The sequence below is a fragment of the Octopus sinensis genome, linkage group LG3, assembly GCF_006345805.1.
Source record: "Octopus sinensis linkage group LG3, ASM634580v1, whole genome shotgun sequence".
Taxonomy (NCBI): Eukaryota; Metazoa; Mollusca; class Cephalopoda; order Octopoda; family Octopodidae; genus Octopus; species Octopus sinensis.
Genome location: NC_042999.1, coordinates 156232133 through 156246878, shown reverse-complemented (window position 1 = coordinate 156246878; position 14746 = coordinate 156232133). Strand labels below are relative to the sequence as shown.

Here is a 14746-nt window from a genome sequence, read left to right as displayed (position 1 = left end):
GCCATCTCTCCCTTTGCCTTGTAAGGATGTAGTCAATTTGGCTGGTATGTAACAGCCCGAATGTAACAACTAAGTATAGAAACACATATTAGCAGTAGTATTACAATGTGAAAGATCACGTGCAGTCCTTTGTTTCTAGTTCTCCACTTAAAACATGATTGGGTTGTTTGTTGTTTGAGAGACAGGGAGATTATTGCCGAGGGCGGCGAGCTGGCAGAAACGTTAGCACGCCGGGTGAAATGCGTAACCGTATTTCGTCTGCCGCCACATTCAGAGTTCAAATTCCTCTGAGGTCGACTTTGCCTTTCATCCTTTTGGGGTCGATAAATTAAGTACCAGTTACGCACTGGGGTCGATGTAATCGACTTAATCCGTTTGTCTGTCCTTGTTTGTCCCCTCTATGTTTAGCCCCTTGTGGGTAATAAAGAAACGAATTATTGTCTCCCCTTGCAGAAGAGTTTCATCATACCCAGTTTAAAAAGAAAATGATTTGTGGAATTCGGATGAATCTTGGTAAGGTGCCAAATCCAGCTACCACATATATAGCCTTCCAGCAGTAATCCTCTCCAGCCAATGTTTGACCACAATCTCCAGCAGCTTCATAAAGACATCTGAATCGGGGAAGGAGATGAGTCGATTACATCACTTCCAGTGTTCATTTTATCAACCCTGAAAGGATGAAAGGCAAAGTCAACCTTTGCAGAATTTGAACTCAGAATGTAAGGATGGATGAAATACTGTTATGCATTTTGCCTGGTATGCTAACAATTCTGCCAGCTCTCCACCTTCAGAAATAATGATAATAATAACAGCAATTATTGTAATTATCTTATTTTAATTGTATTAATTCTTGTGTTGATTTATTTCAGTATTCAAATGCCTCATTAGTGATAGCACTCTATGACATTACAGACACAAAATCATTTGAAGAATGTAACAACTATCTGGAACAAATTCTTAAGAAAAACCCCAAAGGATCTGTTATTTGTAAGTAAACATACATTTGGAATATTGGTTAGAACTGTAACTATTTGTAGCTTCTTTTCCACTGGCTCATCATATCGTACTCATTGTGAAATTTGTTACAATATAGTAATCAGTTAGCAATGTGTGGCATGAATCCTGTCAGTGTGTTAGGGCTAAAACTGATAGTTTGCATAAACTGGACAAAAAAACTATAATACCTCATCCTGAATAAAAGTTTGGGCAACAGTACATTTTGGCACTAGAGGCAAACGCACACTATCTCTCTCTGTCTCTCTCTTTCTCCCTCTCTCTCTCTTTCTCTCTCACACACACTCTCTCTCACACGCACACATACACACACTCTCTCTCACACGCACACATACACACACTCTCTCTCTCACACACACTCTCTCCAAGAGGGAAGAGAAAGAGACATTAGATATAAATATAGATGCTCACACACATAGAGGAAGAGTTAGAAAGAGAGAAAGAGGGAGAAAGAGAGGGAATTAGAGGGAGGGAAGGAGAGAGGGAGATTATAATTTATTAATTGAACATGACTGACATAAACATTTTTCCTCTCCTCATATACATAAAGGGAAATATGCTCACACACATAAACAAAGAGAAGGCAAGTGAGGCAGGCATATATACATAGATGCTCATGTACATGAACAGAGAGAGTGGGAGAGAGAAAGAAACATTACTTCTACCCTCCTCTTATACATACAGAGAAATATGCAGAGAGAGAGAGAGGAAGAGGAGATGAGAAAGATTAAAACGTCTGATGTTGAATAAGTCAGCGTTTAATCACTGAAGCCAAATAACTGACGCTGGAACTGCTTTGCAAAACTGTTTCATTTCTATCTTATTTCTTTATTGCCCACAAGGGGCTATACACAGAGGGGAAAAACAATGACAAACAAACGGATTAAGTCAATTATATCGACCCCAGTGTGTAACTGGTACTTATTTAATCGACCCCGAAATGATGAAAGGCAAAGTTGACCTCAGTGGAATTTGAACTCAGAACGTAAAAGCAGACGAAATACCTATTTCTTTACTATCCACAAGGGGCTAAACCCAGAGAGTACAAACAGATTAAGTCGATTATATCGACCCCAGTGCATAACTGGTACTTATTTAATCGACCCCAAAAGGATGAAAGGCAAAGTTGACCTCAGTGGAATTTGAACTCAGAACGTAAAAGCAGACGAAATACGTATTTCTTTACTATCCACAAGGGGCTAAACCCAGAGAGTACAAACAGATTAAGTCGATTATATCGACCCCAGTGTGTAACTGGTACTTATTTAATCGACCCCGAAATGATGAAAGGCAAAGTTGACCTCAGTGGAATTTGAACTCAGAACGTAAAAGCAGACGAAATACCTATTTCTTTACTATCCACAAGGGGCTAAACCCAGAGAGTACAACAGATTAAGTCGATTATATCGACCCCAGTGCATAACTGGTACTTATTTAATCGACCCCAAAAGGATGAAAGGCAAAGTTGACCTCAGTGGAATTTGAACTCAGAACGTAAAAGCAGACGAAATACGTATTTCTTTACTATCCACAAGGGGCTAAACCCAGAGAGTACAAACAGATTAAGTCGATTATATCGACCCCAGTGCATAACTGGTACTTATTTAATCGACCCCAAAATGATGAAAGGCAAAGTCGACCTCGGCTAAATTTGAACTCAGAACGTAAAGATAGACGAAATACCGCCAAGCATTTCGCCCGGCGTGCTAATGTTTCTATTTGTATATTTGTATGTTAACGTTTCTGCCAGCTCGCCACCTTAATGTTTCATTTCTATCTTGTCTGTTCCTTAACTGCAGGTTTTGTAGTTGGCAATAAGACTGACCTGGAAGAGCAGCGGAAAATATCTAAAGAGGAAGGTGAAGGACTTGCCAGGAAATATGAAGCTGAATTCTGTGAATGCTCTGTGGTAAGTATTTTCTAACCTGTTCTCCCCAACTTCATCTGCCCTTTACATCAGCTGTTAATTACTTGGCCTGTATATCTTGTATCTGATCTTGGCCAAATTAACACCAGAGCTGGTTCAGCAGAGATCTGTGTGTGGTCATTTGGCCAGATAGAAATGCAAGAAATAGCAGTTAAATTTCCATCAGATCACTCCTGTAAAAATAAAAAAAAAATCGAAGAACACACATAAAAGAATTAATTGTGTATATCTTCCAAAAAGGGGGCGATGGGCAAGGCTGGAATGCCTTTTATTATAAATCTATTTGACTAGAGTGACATTCAAGCTAAACAATAACAATTATTTTAAAACTTGAATTACTTATGTAGAATATCACATAAGATTATTATGGTTTCCATTGTTGGACACCCCTCCTAACACCAACCAGTCCACAAATATATGTGTGCGTGTGTTTATATATATATAAAGATATAAAGTCATAAATGACAGAAAATTAGTTTAATGAAATTATGGGCATGGTTGTGTGGTTAGGGAGCTTGCTTCCTAGCTATATGGTTTCGGGTTCAGTCCCACTGCGTGGCACTTTGGGCAAGTGTCTTCTGCTATAGCCCCGAGCTGACCAAAGCTTTGTGATTGAATTCGGCAGGCGGAAGTTACTGCCGTGTGTGTATATGTGTGTGTAGGTGCTTGTGCCTCTCCGAAAGAGAGAGGGATATGTATATATACATTATACGTATATGCTGTGATTGAGAAGACCCAGCAACTAAAGTAAGATTGCAGCCATGGCTGATGCTAGTGTTGTATGTCTGGCCCATTGCAGGATTACACATTTTTGCCAGCTGAGTGGAGAGGAGCAGCATAAAATGAAGTGTTAGGAAGAACATCCAGCTGTAGAAACCAAGCGAAATCAGATTGGAACCAGGTGCAGCACTCCAGCTTGTCAGCTCCAGTCAAACTGTCCAACTTAATTCAGCATGGAAAATGGACTTTGAAGGATGATGATGATAGACACTGATAAACGGTCAAAAATGTTGGCTAGAGGGATGGCATGGTTGCTTTAATACCAGTAATTACTCTGTGTTAATTTTATTGGCTTGGAAAAGGTGAACAGCAAAGCTGTCCTCTGCAGGATTTGAGCCAATAATACAAATATACAATATAGAAGAAAGAAAAGAAAAAAACCCTGATAAGCGCAGGCATGGCTGTGTGGTTAAGAAGCGTGCTTTGCGACCATGTAGTTTCAAGTTCAGTCCTACTGAATGGCACCATGTACAAGTGTCTTCTGGAGTACAGCAAGGGGCCAGATATCTTGGTCCTTTGTCATCTCATCTGAAAGGTTCAGCATCCTGAGGTCATCAAATCAGTATTTTACATGAAATTACCAGTAGTCTTAATACCAAACTCGTCACTGGGAATTTATGAATTTATTTATGTGAAGTTCTTGTTCTTCTTCACTCTTTCATTCATCCATTGTTTCCTTCATTTCTTCTCCTTCTTCTTCCAGAAAGACATGGTTAACATCGACAACCCATTCCAGCATCTGGCGTTGAGTTTCACCAAGAAATATGAAGCTTCTTTAGAACATTTCAGTAGTCTCACTTAAGCACACACACACGCAACACACATTAATGTACACTCTCCACATACATCCATGCTTCCTCTCTCTCACACACACACTTTCCACATACATGCTTACGTCCTCACACACACACACACACTCTCTACATAAATGCATACATCCGCTCTCTCACACACACACATGCATGCATCCTCAGAAACACACACGCATATACACACTCTCCACATAGACATAGATGCTTACATCTGCACACACATATACACACACACACACACTCTCCAAACACATGCATACATCCTCTCCACATACATGTACACATCCTCACACACACACATATGCACATTTTCCGCATGCATGCATCTTCTCACACACACACACATACACACTCCACATACATGCATACATCCTCACACACACATACACAAATATATACATACACATACACACATACTTACATATATGGTGATTGCCACTCTTTTACAGAAGAATTAGTATATCCTGTGATAAGATCTATGAACTGGGAAATCCGGCTTTGCAGATGATCCAAACATCTTCAAGTAGAAAAGTGTTTGGGATTGAAGTCAAATCCTGTTTATGATATGTGATGTGTACTAGCATATTGCCTACACATACACACACATATTTACAGATTGGGCCAGTTATGCTGCACTGGTATAAGCCACGGTTATGGTCTCACTTGGCTTGCTGGGTCTCCTCATCCATATGCAACACACAATCATACCAGCACAGTCATCTCTCTTGCACACCACATCTGATGCTTCTTATGTCCAACTTTTCTCTCGGGTCGCTTACACTCTTTCGTGTATGCACACTGACATTACTCATCCAGCAGAGCATACTAGCTTCATTTCTAGCAAGCTTATGCATGTCCTCAGCAGTCACAGCCAATGATTCACTGCTGTGTAGCATGGCTGTTTGCACACATGCGTCATACAGTCTACCTTTTACTCTGAGCGGGAGGCCCTTTGTCACCAGCAGAGATAGGAACTCTCTGAACTTTGCCCAGGTTATTCTCATTGTAGCAGCTACACTCTCAGAGCACCCACCTCCACTACTGACTTGGTCACCTAGGTAACGGACGCTATCAACTACTTCTAGTTTTTCCCCATGGTATGTAATGGAAGCCACACACAAAAACTATCTTCCCAGTAGCCTTCCTTTGATATTGTTGCACCTCTTATGTGTCTATAGCTTACACCAGATACATGTTATATATATATATATATATATATGTATGTATGTATTTATGTATGTATGTATATATATATATAGGCGCAGGAGTGGCTGTGTGGTAAGTAGCTTGCTTACCAACCACATGGTTCTGGGTTCAGTTCCACTGTGTGGCACCTTGGGCAAGTGTCTTCTACTATAGCCTCGGGCTGACCAAAGTCTTGTGAGCAGATTTCGTAGAGGGAAACTGAAAGAAGCCCTTCGTATATATATATGTGTGTGTGTGTATGTTTGTGCTTGCCCTCCAACGTCACTTGTCAAACGATGCTGGTGTGTTTACTTCCCCGTCACTTAGTGGTTTGGCAAGAGAGACCGATAGAATAAGTACTAGGCTTACAAACAATAAGTCCTGGGGTCGATTTGCTCGACTACAGGCGGTGCTCCAGCATGGCCACAGTCAAATGACTGAAACAAGTAAAAGAATAAAAAGAAAAGAATATATATTCATTTTTCCCGAGTGTCAAATTGATACACTTGGCTGTTGTTCATAAACCTATCTTCGTGTTTTGTTTTTCTATAAATTTCAGCTAACACACACATACACACATACACACGGTCTAGTTAGTCTACTTTTTTATAGTTGTTGGTTTGTTTTACATCTGGTTTTCCATGTCAGTAAGGGTTGGATGAATACTTATTTCTAAGCCATTATTGTTAACCAATGCTTGCTTTTCAAGTAAGGAATTCCTTTATTCCACTTGCCTTCTAAAGTGCAGAGTTACAAGGAAATATGTTAACTGGGAATTTCAACATATGATCACCATTTTAGGTCAGATGTGTGTGTGTGTGTGTGTGTGTGTGTATGTTTAGCTTAATTTTGTGACTTGACATTTATTTACACACACACGCACTCATGTATGTTGACAGCACTAATTATCATGTCTCATTGCCAATATTTATCCAAGCTATTTTTATACATATGTTTACATACAAGTACCCACCCACACACACACTCATGCATTCATGTTTGCATACATTGTATGTATGTATATATATTCATGCATGCATGGATGTGTTAATCATCATCATCACCACTACATATGTACATATACAAATACATTCGCATACATACAAACATACATACATGCATGCATACATAAATACATAAATAAATAAATAAATAAATGGTGATTGCCACTCTTTTACAGAAGAATTAGTATATCCTGTGATAAGATCTCCTATGAACTGGGAAATCCGGCTTTGCAGATGATCCAAACATCTTCAAGTAGAAAAGTGTTTGGGATTGAAGTCAAATCCTGTTTATGATATGTGATGTGTACTAGCATATTGCCTACACATACACACACATATTTACAGATTGGGCCGGTTATGCTGCACTGGTATAAGCCACGGTTACGGTCTCACTTGGCTTGCTGGGTCTCCTCATCCATATGCAACACACAATCATACCAGCACAGTCATCTCTCTTGCACACCACATCTGATGCTTCTTATGTCCAACTTTTCTCTCGGGTCGCTTACACTCTTTCGTGTATGCACACTGACATTACTCATCCAGCAGAGCATACTAGCTTCATTTCTAGCAAGCTTATGCATGTCCTCAGCAGTCACAGCCAATGATTCACTGCTGTGTAGCATGGCTGTTTGCACACATGCGTCATACAGTCTACCTTTTACTCTGAGCGAGAGGCCCTTTGTCACCAGCAGAGGTAGGAACTCTCTGAACTTTGCCCAGGTTATTCTCATTGTAGCAGCTACACTCTCAGAGTACCCATCCCCACTACTGACTTGGTCACCTAGGTAACGGACGCTATCAACTACTTCTAGTTTTTCCCCATGGTATGTAATGGAAGCCACACACAAAAACTATCTTCCCAGTAGCCTTCCTTTGATATTGTTGCACCTCTTATGTGTCTATAGCTTACACCGGATACATGTTATATATATATATATATATATATATATATGTATATATATATATATGTATGTATGTATGTATGTATGTATGTATGTATGTATGTATATATATATATATTATATATATATATATAGGCGCAGGAGTGGTTGTGTGGTAAGTAGCTTGCTTACCAACCACATGGTTCTGGGTTCAGTCCCACTGTGTGACACCTTGGGCAAATGTCTTCTACTATAACCTCGGGTTGACCAAAGCCTTGTGAGCGGATTTCATAGACGGAAACTGAAAGAAGCCCGTGGTATATATGTGTGTGTGTGTATGTGCGTATATGTTTGTGTTTGCCCCTCAATGTCGCTTGACAAACGATGCTGGTGTGTTTACTTCCCCGTCACTTAGCGGTTCGGCAAAGAGACCGATAGAATAAGTACTAGGCTTACAAAGAATAAGTCCTGGGGGTTGATTTGCTCGACTAAAGGTGGTGCTCCAGCATGGCCACAGTTAAATGACTGAAACAAGTAAAAGAATAAAAAGAAAAGAATATATATTCATTTTTCCCGAGTTTCAAATTAATACACTTGGTTGTTGTTCATAAACCTATCTTCGTGTTTTGTTTTTCTATAAATTTCAGCTAACACACACATACACACGGTCTAGTTAGTCTACTTTTTTGTAGTTGTTGGTTTGTTTTACATCTGGTTTTCCATGTCAGTAAGGGTTGGATGAATACTTATTTCTAAGCCATTATTGTTAACCAATGCTTGTTTTTCAAGTAAGGAATTCCTTTATTCCACTTGCCTTCTAAAGTGCAGAGTTACGAGGAAATATGTTAACTGGGGATTTCAACATATGATCGCCATTTTAGGTCACATGTGTGTGTGTGTGTGTGTGTGTGTGTATGTTGGGTTTAGCTTAATTTTGTGACTTGACATTTATTTACACACACACACACACTCATGTATGTTGACAGCACTAATTATCATGTCTCATTACAAATATTTATCCAAGCTATTTTTATACACATGTTTACATACAAGTACCCATCCACACACACACTCATGCATTCATGTTTGCATACATTGTATGTATGTATGTATTCATGCATGCATGGATGTATTAATTATCATCATCATCGTCACCACCACATATGTATATATACAAATGCATGCATGCATACATACATACATACATACATACATACATACATACATACATACATACATACATACATACATACATACATACATACATACATACATACATACATACATACATACATACATACATACATGCACGCACGCATGCACACACGCACACACACATACATACATACATACATACATACATACATAAATAAATAAATGGTGATTGCCACTCTTTTACAGAAGAATTAGTATATCCTGTGATAGGATTTCCTATGAATTGGAAAATCCGGCTTTGCAGATGATCCAAACATCTTCAAGTAGAAAAGTGTCTGGGGTTGAAGTCAAATCCTGTTTATGATTTGTGATATCTACAAGGATATCGCCTACACATACACACACATATTTACAGATGAATTTTTCAAAGAACTTACTGGCAGTGACTTCAAAGTTTTGGATTGCCTGCCTCCATAGACTGTCTGATGAAGACAAACTAGCCAAAATTTTGAAGATGCTGTCTACAAAATTTAATAAATGTTTACTCTACTGAAAAATACTGAGTAAAAAATATTTAACAGTAAATTTTCCGTTTAATGTTAAACTGTCTTTGAATATGATTTGATATGAAAACAAACTTTAATATATATATTTCTTTACTACCCACAAGGGTCCAACCCATGCTAGCATGGAAAGCGGACGTTAAACGATGATGATGAAGGGTGGCACATAAAAAGCACCATCCAAACGTGGCCGTTGCCAGCGCCGCCTCGACTGGCTTCTGTGCTGGTGACACATAAAAAGCACCATCTGAACGTGGCCGATGCCAGCGCCGCCTCAACTGGCTTCTGTGCCGGTGGCACATAAAAGGCACCATCCGAACGTGGCCGACGCCAGCACCGCCTTGGCTGGCTTCCGTGACGGTGGCACGTTAAAAGCACCAACCGATCGTGGCCGATGCCAGACCCCACTGGCACCTGTGCAGGTGGCACTTAAAAAGCACCCACTACACTCGCGGAGTGGTTGGCGTTAGGAAGGGCATCCAGCTGTAGAAACACTGCCAGATCAGACTGGAGCCTGGTGCAGCCCCTGGCTTCCCAGACCCCGGTCGAACCGTCCAACCCGTGCTAGCGCGGAAAACGGACGTTAAACGATGATAATGATGATGATGAAGGGGCTAAACAAAGAGGGGATAAACAAGGACAGACAAAGGGATTAAGTCGATTACATCGACCCCAGTGCATAACTGGTACTTAATTTATCGACCCCGAAAGGATGAAAGGCAAAGTTGACCTTGGCGGAATTTGAACTCAGAACGTAACGACAGACAAAATACGGCTATGCATTTCACCCGGCATGCTAACTATGTATGCCAGCTTGGTGCCTATTAAACTTTAATATATAATATTAATAAGTGTGGCTGTGTGGTAAGAAGCTTGCTCCCCAACTCCATGGTTCTGGGTTCAGTCCCATTGCATGGCACCTTCAGTAAGTGCCTTCTGCTATAGCCTCGGGTCAAACTAAGCCTTGTGAGTGGATTCGGTAGATGGAAACTGAAAGAAGCCTGTTGTGTGTGTGTGTGTTTGTTTCTCTTAGTCTCCCACCACAGCTTGACAACTGTTGTTGGTGGGTTTATGTCCCCATAACTTAGTGGCTTGGCAAAAGAGACAATAGAATAAGCCCCAAGCTTAAAAAAATGTCTTGGGGTCAATTTGTTTTATTAAAACAACTTCAAGGCAGTGCGCCAGCATGGCTGCAGTCTAATGACCAAAGCAAGTAAAATATAAAAGATATCATCATCATCATCATCATTGTTTAACTTCCACCTTCCATGCTAGCATGGGTGGGACGGTATCACAGGAGCCAGCCAGGCAAAAGCCTGCACAGACTGAAAGAAGCCTGTTGTATATGTGTGTGTGTGTGTATTTGTATGTGTGTTTTTGTTTCTGTTTGTCCAACACCCCTTGGCAACTGGTGTTGGTTTGTGTATGTCCCCGTAACCCATGATGTTGATAATTCATACATACATACATAGTGACTCATTTACAGCTGAGTGGACTGGAACAATGTGAAATGAAGTGTTTTGCTCAAATACTCAGCACCCCCACCCTGTCCAGGAATTGAAACTGATATTATGACCTTGAGTGTGACACCTTAACAACCAGTCCACATACTGTCACTTATGTTTAATAGGTTAATTTTGTTTGTTTTTTTTATATTGTATTACATTATGATAGTCAATGTCATACTGCCTTAAATCGTGTGAAATTATATGTTTTTGTGTAGGCAGTAATGAGCTAATTATGTCTAGACCATCGTCTGGTGATGGTGGTGGCAGTGCTGGTGATGGTACTGATGCTCTTGTTGCTGTTGCTGTTGAGCGAAGCGGTCTTCGTCCCAGAGCTTGCAAGATCACGCCTCTGAAGTGGGAGAAGTCCGAAACGTGATCCTTTGCTATTCGTAAGACCTGCAGAAGAGAAAGCAGGTCAAACCCCCAACACCGAGAGCATCGCATGGATGAATGCGCATCCAGGTTCAGCGGTTGCGTAGGAAGTCGGGGACAAGAAACAAGAAGAAAGAGTGAGAGAAAGTTGGGGTGAAAGAGTACAACAGGGGTCGCCACCACCCCATGCTGGAGCCTCGTTGAGCTTTAGGTGTTTTCGCTCAATAAACACACACAACGCCCGGTCTGGGAATCGAAACCGCGAGTCCGCTGCCCTAACCATTGGGCCAATGCGCCTCCACTGCTGTTGTTGTTGCGTTCATACTTTCTGTTAAGAGAGTGTATGAATTGTGCCTCTGGTATGTATATTGTTTCAATAATTTGTCTTAGTGTAAAGGCAGTGAGCTGGCAGAAATGTTAGCACGCCAGGCGAAATGCTTAGCAGTATTTTGTCTGTCTTTATGTTCTGAGTTCAAATTCCTCTGAGGTTGACTTTGCCTTTCATCCTTTCAGCGTCGATAAATTAAGTACCAGTTACATACTGGGGTCAATGTAATCGACTTAATCCCTCTGTCTGTCTTAGTTTGTCCCTTCTATATTTAGCCCCTTGTGGGCAATAAAGAAATAAGTATTTTGTCTGTCTTTACGTTCTGAGTTCAAATTCCTCTGAGGTTGACTTTGCCTTTCATCCTTTCGGGGTCGATAAATTAAGTACCAGTGACGCACTGGGGTCAATGTAATCGACTTAATCCGTTTGTCTGTCCTTGTTTATCCCCTCTATGTTTAGTCTCTTGTGGGCAATAAAGAAATAAGTATTTTTTGTCTTTACGTTCTGAGTTCAAATTCCTCTGAGGTTGACTTTGTCTTTCATCCTTTCAGGGGCGATAAATTAAGTACCAGTTGCATACTGGGATCAATCTAATCGACTGCCTCTCCCCCGCCCAATTTCGAGCCTTGTGCCTAAAGTAGGAAAGAATAATTTGTCTTAGTGTTGGGCTGTGTGAATGTATTGAAAAGATATTTACCATAAAGTTTCGTTTTTGGATTTGGTTTGCAAGATTCTTTATATGAGTTCGTGTGTTGAAGCATATTCTGTTGTATCTGGGGAGAGTCATTTTCTTTTTGTGCCTTATAATATAACACACATGGAGGCGCAATGGCCCAGTGGTTAGGGCAGCGGACTTGCGGTCGCAGGATCGCGGTTTCGATTCCCAGACCAGACGTTGTGAGTGTTTATTGAGCAAAAACACCTAAAAGCTCCACGATGCTCTGGTAGGGGGTGGTGATCCCTGCTGTACTCTTTCACCACTCTTTCTTCTGTTGGCCTGCTCGCTTAGCCAGCGGGGTGGCGTCATTCAAAGGCTAAAAAACAATGCGAGCGCATTGTGACCAGCGATGTGTAACAACATCTGATGGTCTGGTTGGTCACGTGATCACGTGAATATAACACACTCATGGGTAAAATTTCTATTGCAACCTTTTCAATAGTTTTGACCTTAATGTTTTTTTATCAAATGAACCATTTTTACCTTTAGCATGCTGGTAAAAAATTGGTGTTGGCATTGGTTCCTATTTCTTATATTCACAACATACTCATCATTATTTAACATCCGTGGTGATAAACATTACTTTTCAACATAGTAACTGAGATTTTCTTAACGAGCTAGTTTGCAAATTGAGAAGTTATTGGAAAATACTACCACAAAGTCCAGTCCTTATTGCAGTGTGGAGGCATCTGTGCCTCAATGACCCTAAGAGTTGTGCCAGTGGCGCACAAGCTTCTGATAGAGATTCCCATGTTGGACAGGTCAAAAGAGAGAAGCCAGAGTAATATGGACCACTGCTTTCCAGTGGTGAAAATTGAACTGCATTAGACCAACATTCCTAACTAAAAAGCACATAGGCACAGGTGTGGCTGTGTGGTAAGAAGCTTGCTTCCCAACCACATGGTTCTGGGTTCAGTCCCACTGCATGGCACCTTAAGTAAGTGTCTTCTACTATAGCCTTAGGCCAACCAAAGCCTTGTGAGTAGATTTGGTACACAAACTGAAAGTAGCCTGTCATGTGTGTGTATGTTTGTTTGTTTGTTCGTGTGTGTGTGCACCCCCATCATGCTTGACAACTGGTGTTAGTGTGTTTACATCCCTGTAAATTAGAAGTTCTGCAAAAGAGACTGATAGAATAAGTACTAGGTTTTAAAAAAAAGTCCAGGGTTTGACTAAAGCACACTTCAAGGTATTGCTCCAGTATGGCCACAGTCAAATGACTGAAAGAAGTAAAATAAAAGAATAAGCATCAATGACTATTCAAAACCAACAAGACCTGAAAATGGAAGGCCTTAAAAAAAACAGCCCAGAATTGAGAACTGTGGACAAATATAATTAATGGCCTATGCTTCATGGAGAGCAAAGATCTGAAGTAAATATTGGAAAATACTTTGGAAAAATTCAGAGCAAACTAAATACTTTTAATAATAAATCTCTGAACGAGGTATAAATAGTAACTGCAGGACAATGTGAGGTATATTTGCCATCTCAATATGGCTAACCACTAAGGGTGGATGTTACTGTAGCCTGTAGCCCCAGGAGAACATCGTCTCCAGCTGGCTTTAGGCACACTTTCTGTGCCCTTAAGGTATTTGCATTGGGACCCCTTTCATTGAAAACCGGTGATTGTCGTACGCTGATGACAGGTCAGTACCTAGAAACTGCAGTCCGTGCGTATCACTTAGGTTGACGGGGGAAGGATGACCTCCCTTTGCAAATACCTTAAGTATTAGTAGAACTCCACTTTGAAATTAAAGAAAATTATAGAAACCAATAAAATAATGATTTCTAATTTAGGCACAAGGCCAGCAGTTTTGAAAGGAGAAGGTTAGTCAATCCACAACACATCCCCTAGTACTTGACTTCATCAGTTCTCAAGGAAAGAAAAGCAAAGTTGACCTCAACAGGATTTGAATGAAATTCAGAACTAAAAAGCTGAAAACGAATACCATAGGCATTTTTCCCCAACACTAATAATTCTGTTAATTCACCACTCACAGTAAAACCAATAAAATAATAAAGAATAGAAGAGTGTGATTATTGACAGAGTGGCTAACTGGCTTCAGTACCGGTGGCACTTAAAAAGCACCATTCGAGTGTGATCGTTACCAGCGTTGCCTTACTGGCACTCGAGCCCCGTGCTAGTAGGGTATTAAGAGCACCATCCAAGCGTGATCGTTACCTGCATCGCCTTACTGGCACTTATGCCGGTGGCATGTGTAAAAGATTCGAGCGAGGTCGTTGCCAGTACTGCCTGACTGGCCCTGTGCTGGTGGTACGTAAAAAGGACCCACTACACTCTCGGAGTGGTTGGCGTTAGGAAGGGCATCCAGCTGTAGAAACTCTGCCAGATCAAGATTGCAGCCATCTGGTTTGCCAGCCCTCAATCATTCATCCAACTCATGCTAGCATGGAAAGCGGACGTTAAACGATGATGATGATGCTGATGATGAAGAAATATATTTAGTCAAATGAAGTGTATATAATGAGTGTGTA

At 40.7% G+C, this 14746-nt stretch overlaps 1 protein-coding gene across 7 annotated transcripts in view; it reads left to right on the top strand.

Annotated features, from left to right (window-relative positions):
* Window positions 1–14746, top strand: part of LOC115209098 (intraflagellar transport protein 27 homolog) — a 64379-nt gene that overhangs the window by 37865 nt on the left and 11768 nt on the right. The window contains exons 5-9 of one of the 7 annotated variants that reach the window (XM_036501528.1): window positions 870–987; window positions 2814–2923; window positions 4425–4535; window positions 4696–4707; window positions 8930–8945. In XM_036501528.1, coding sequence (XP_036357421.1) covers window positions 870–987; window positions 2814–2923; window positions 4425–4523 — 327 coding nt within the window. In that variant the 3' untranslated portion in view covers window positions 4524–4535; window positions 4696–4707; window positions 8930–8945. The other 6 variants (XM_036501524.1, XM_036501523.1, XM_036501529.1 and 3 more) reach the window with 6 other exon arrangements.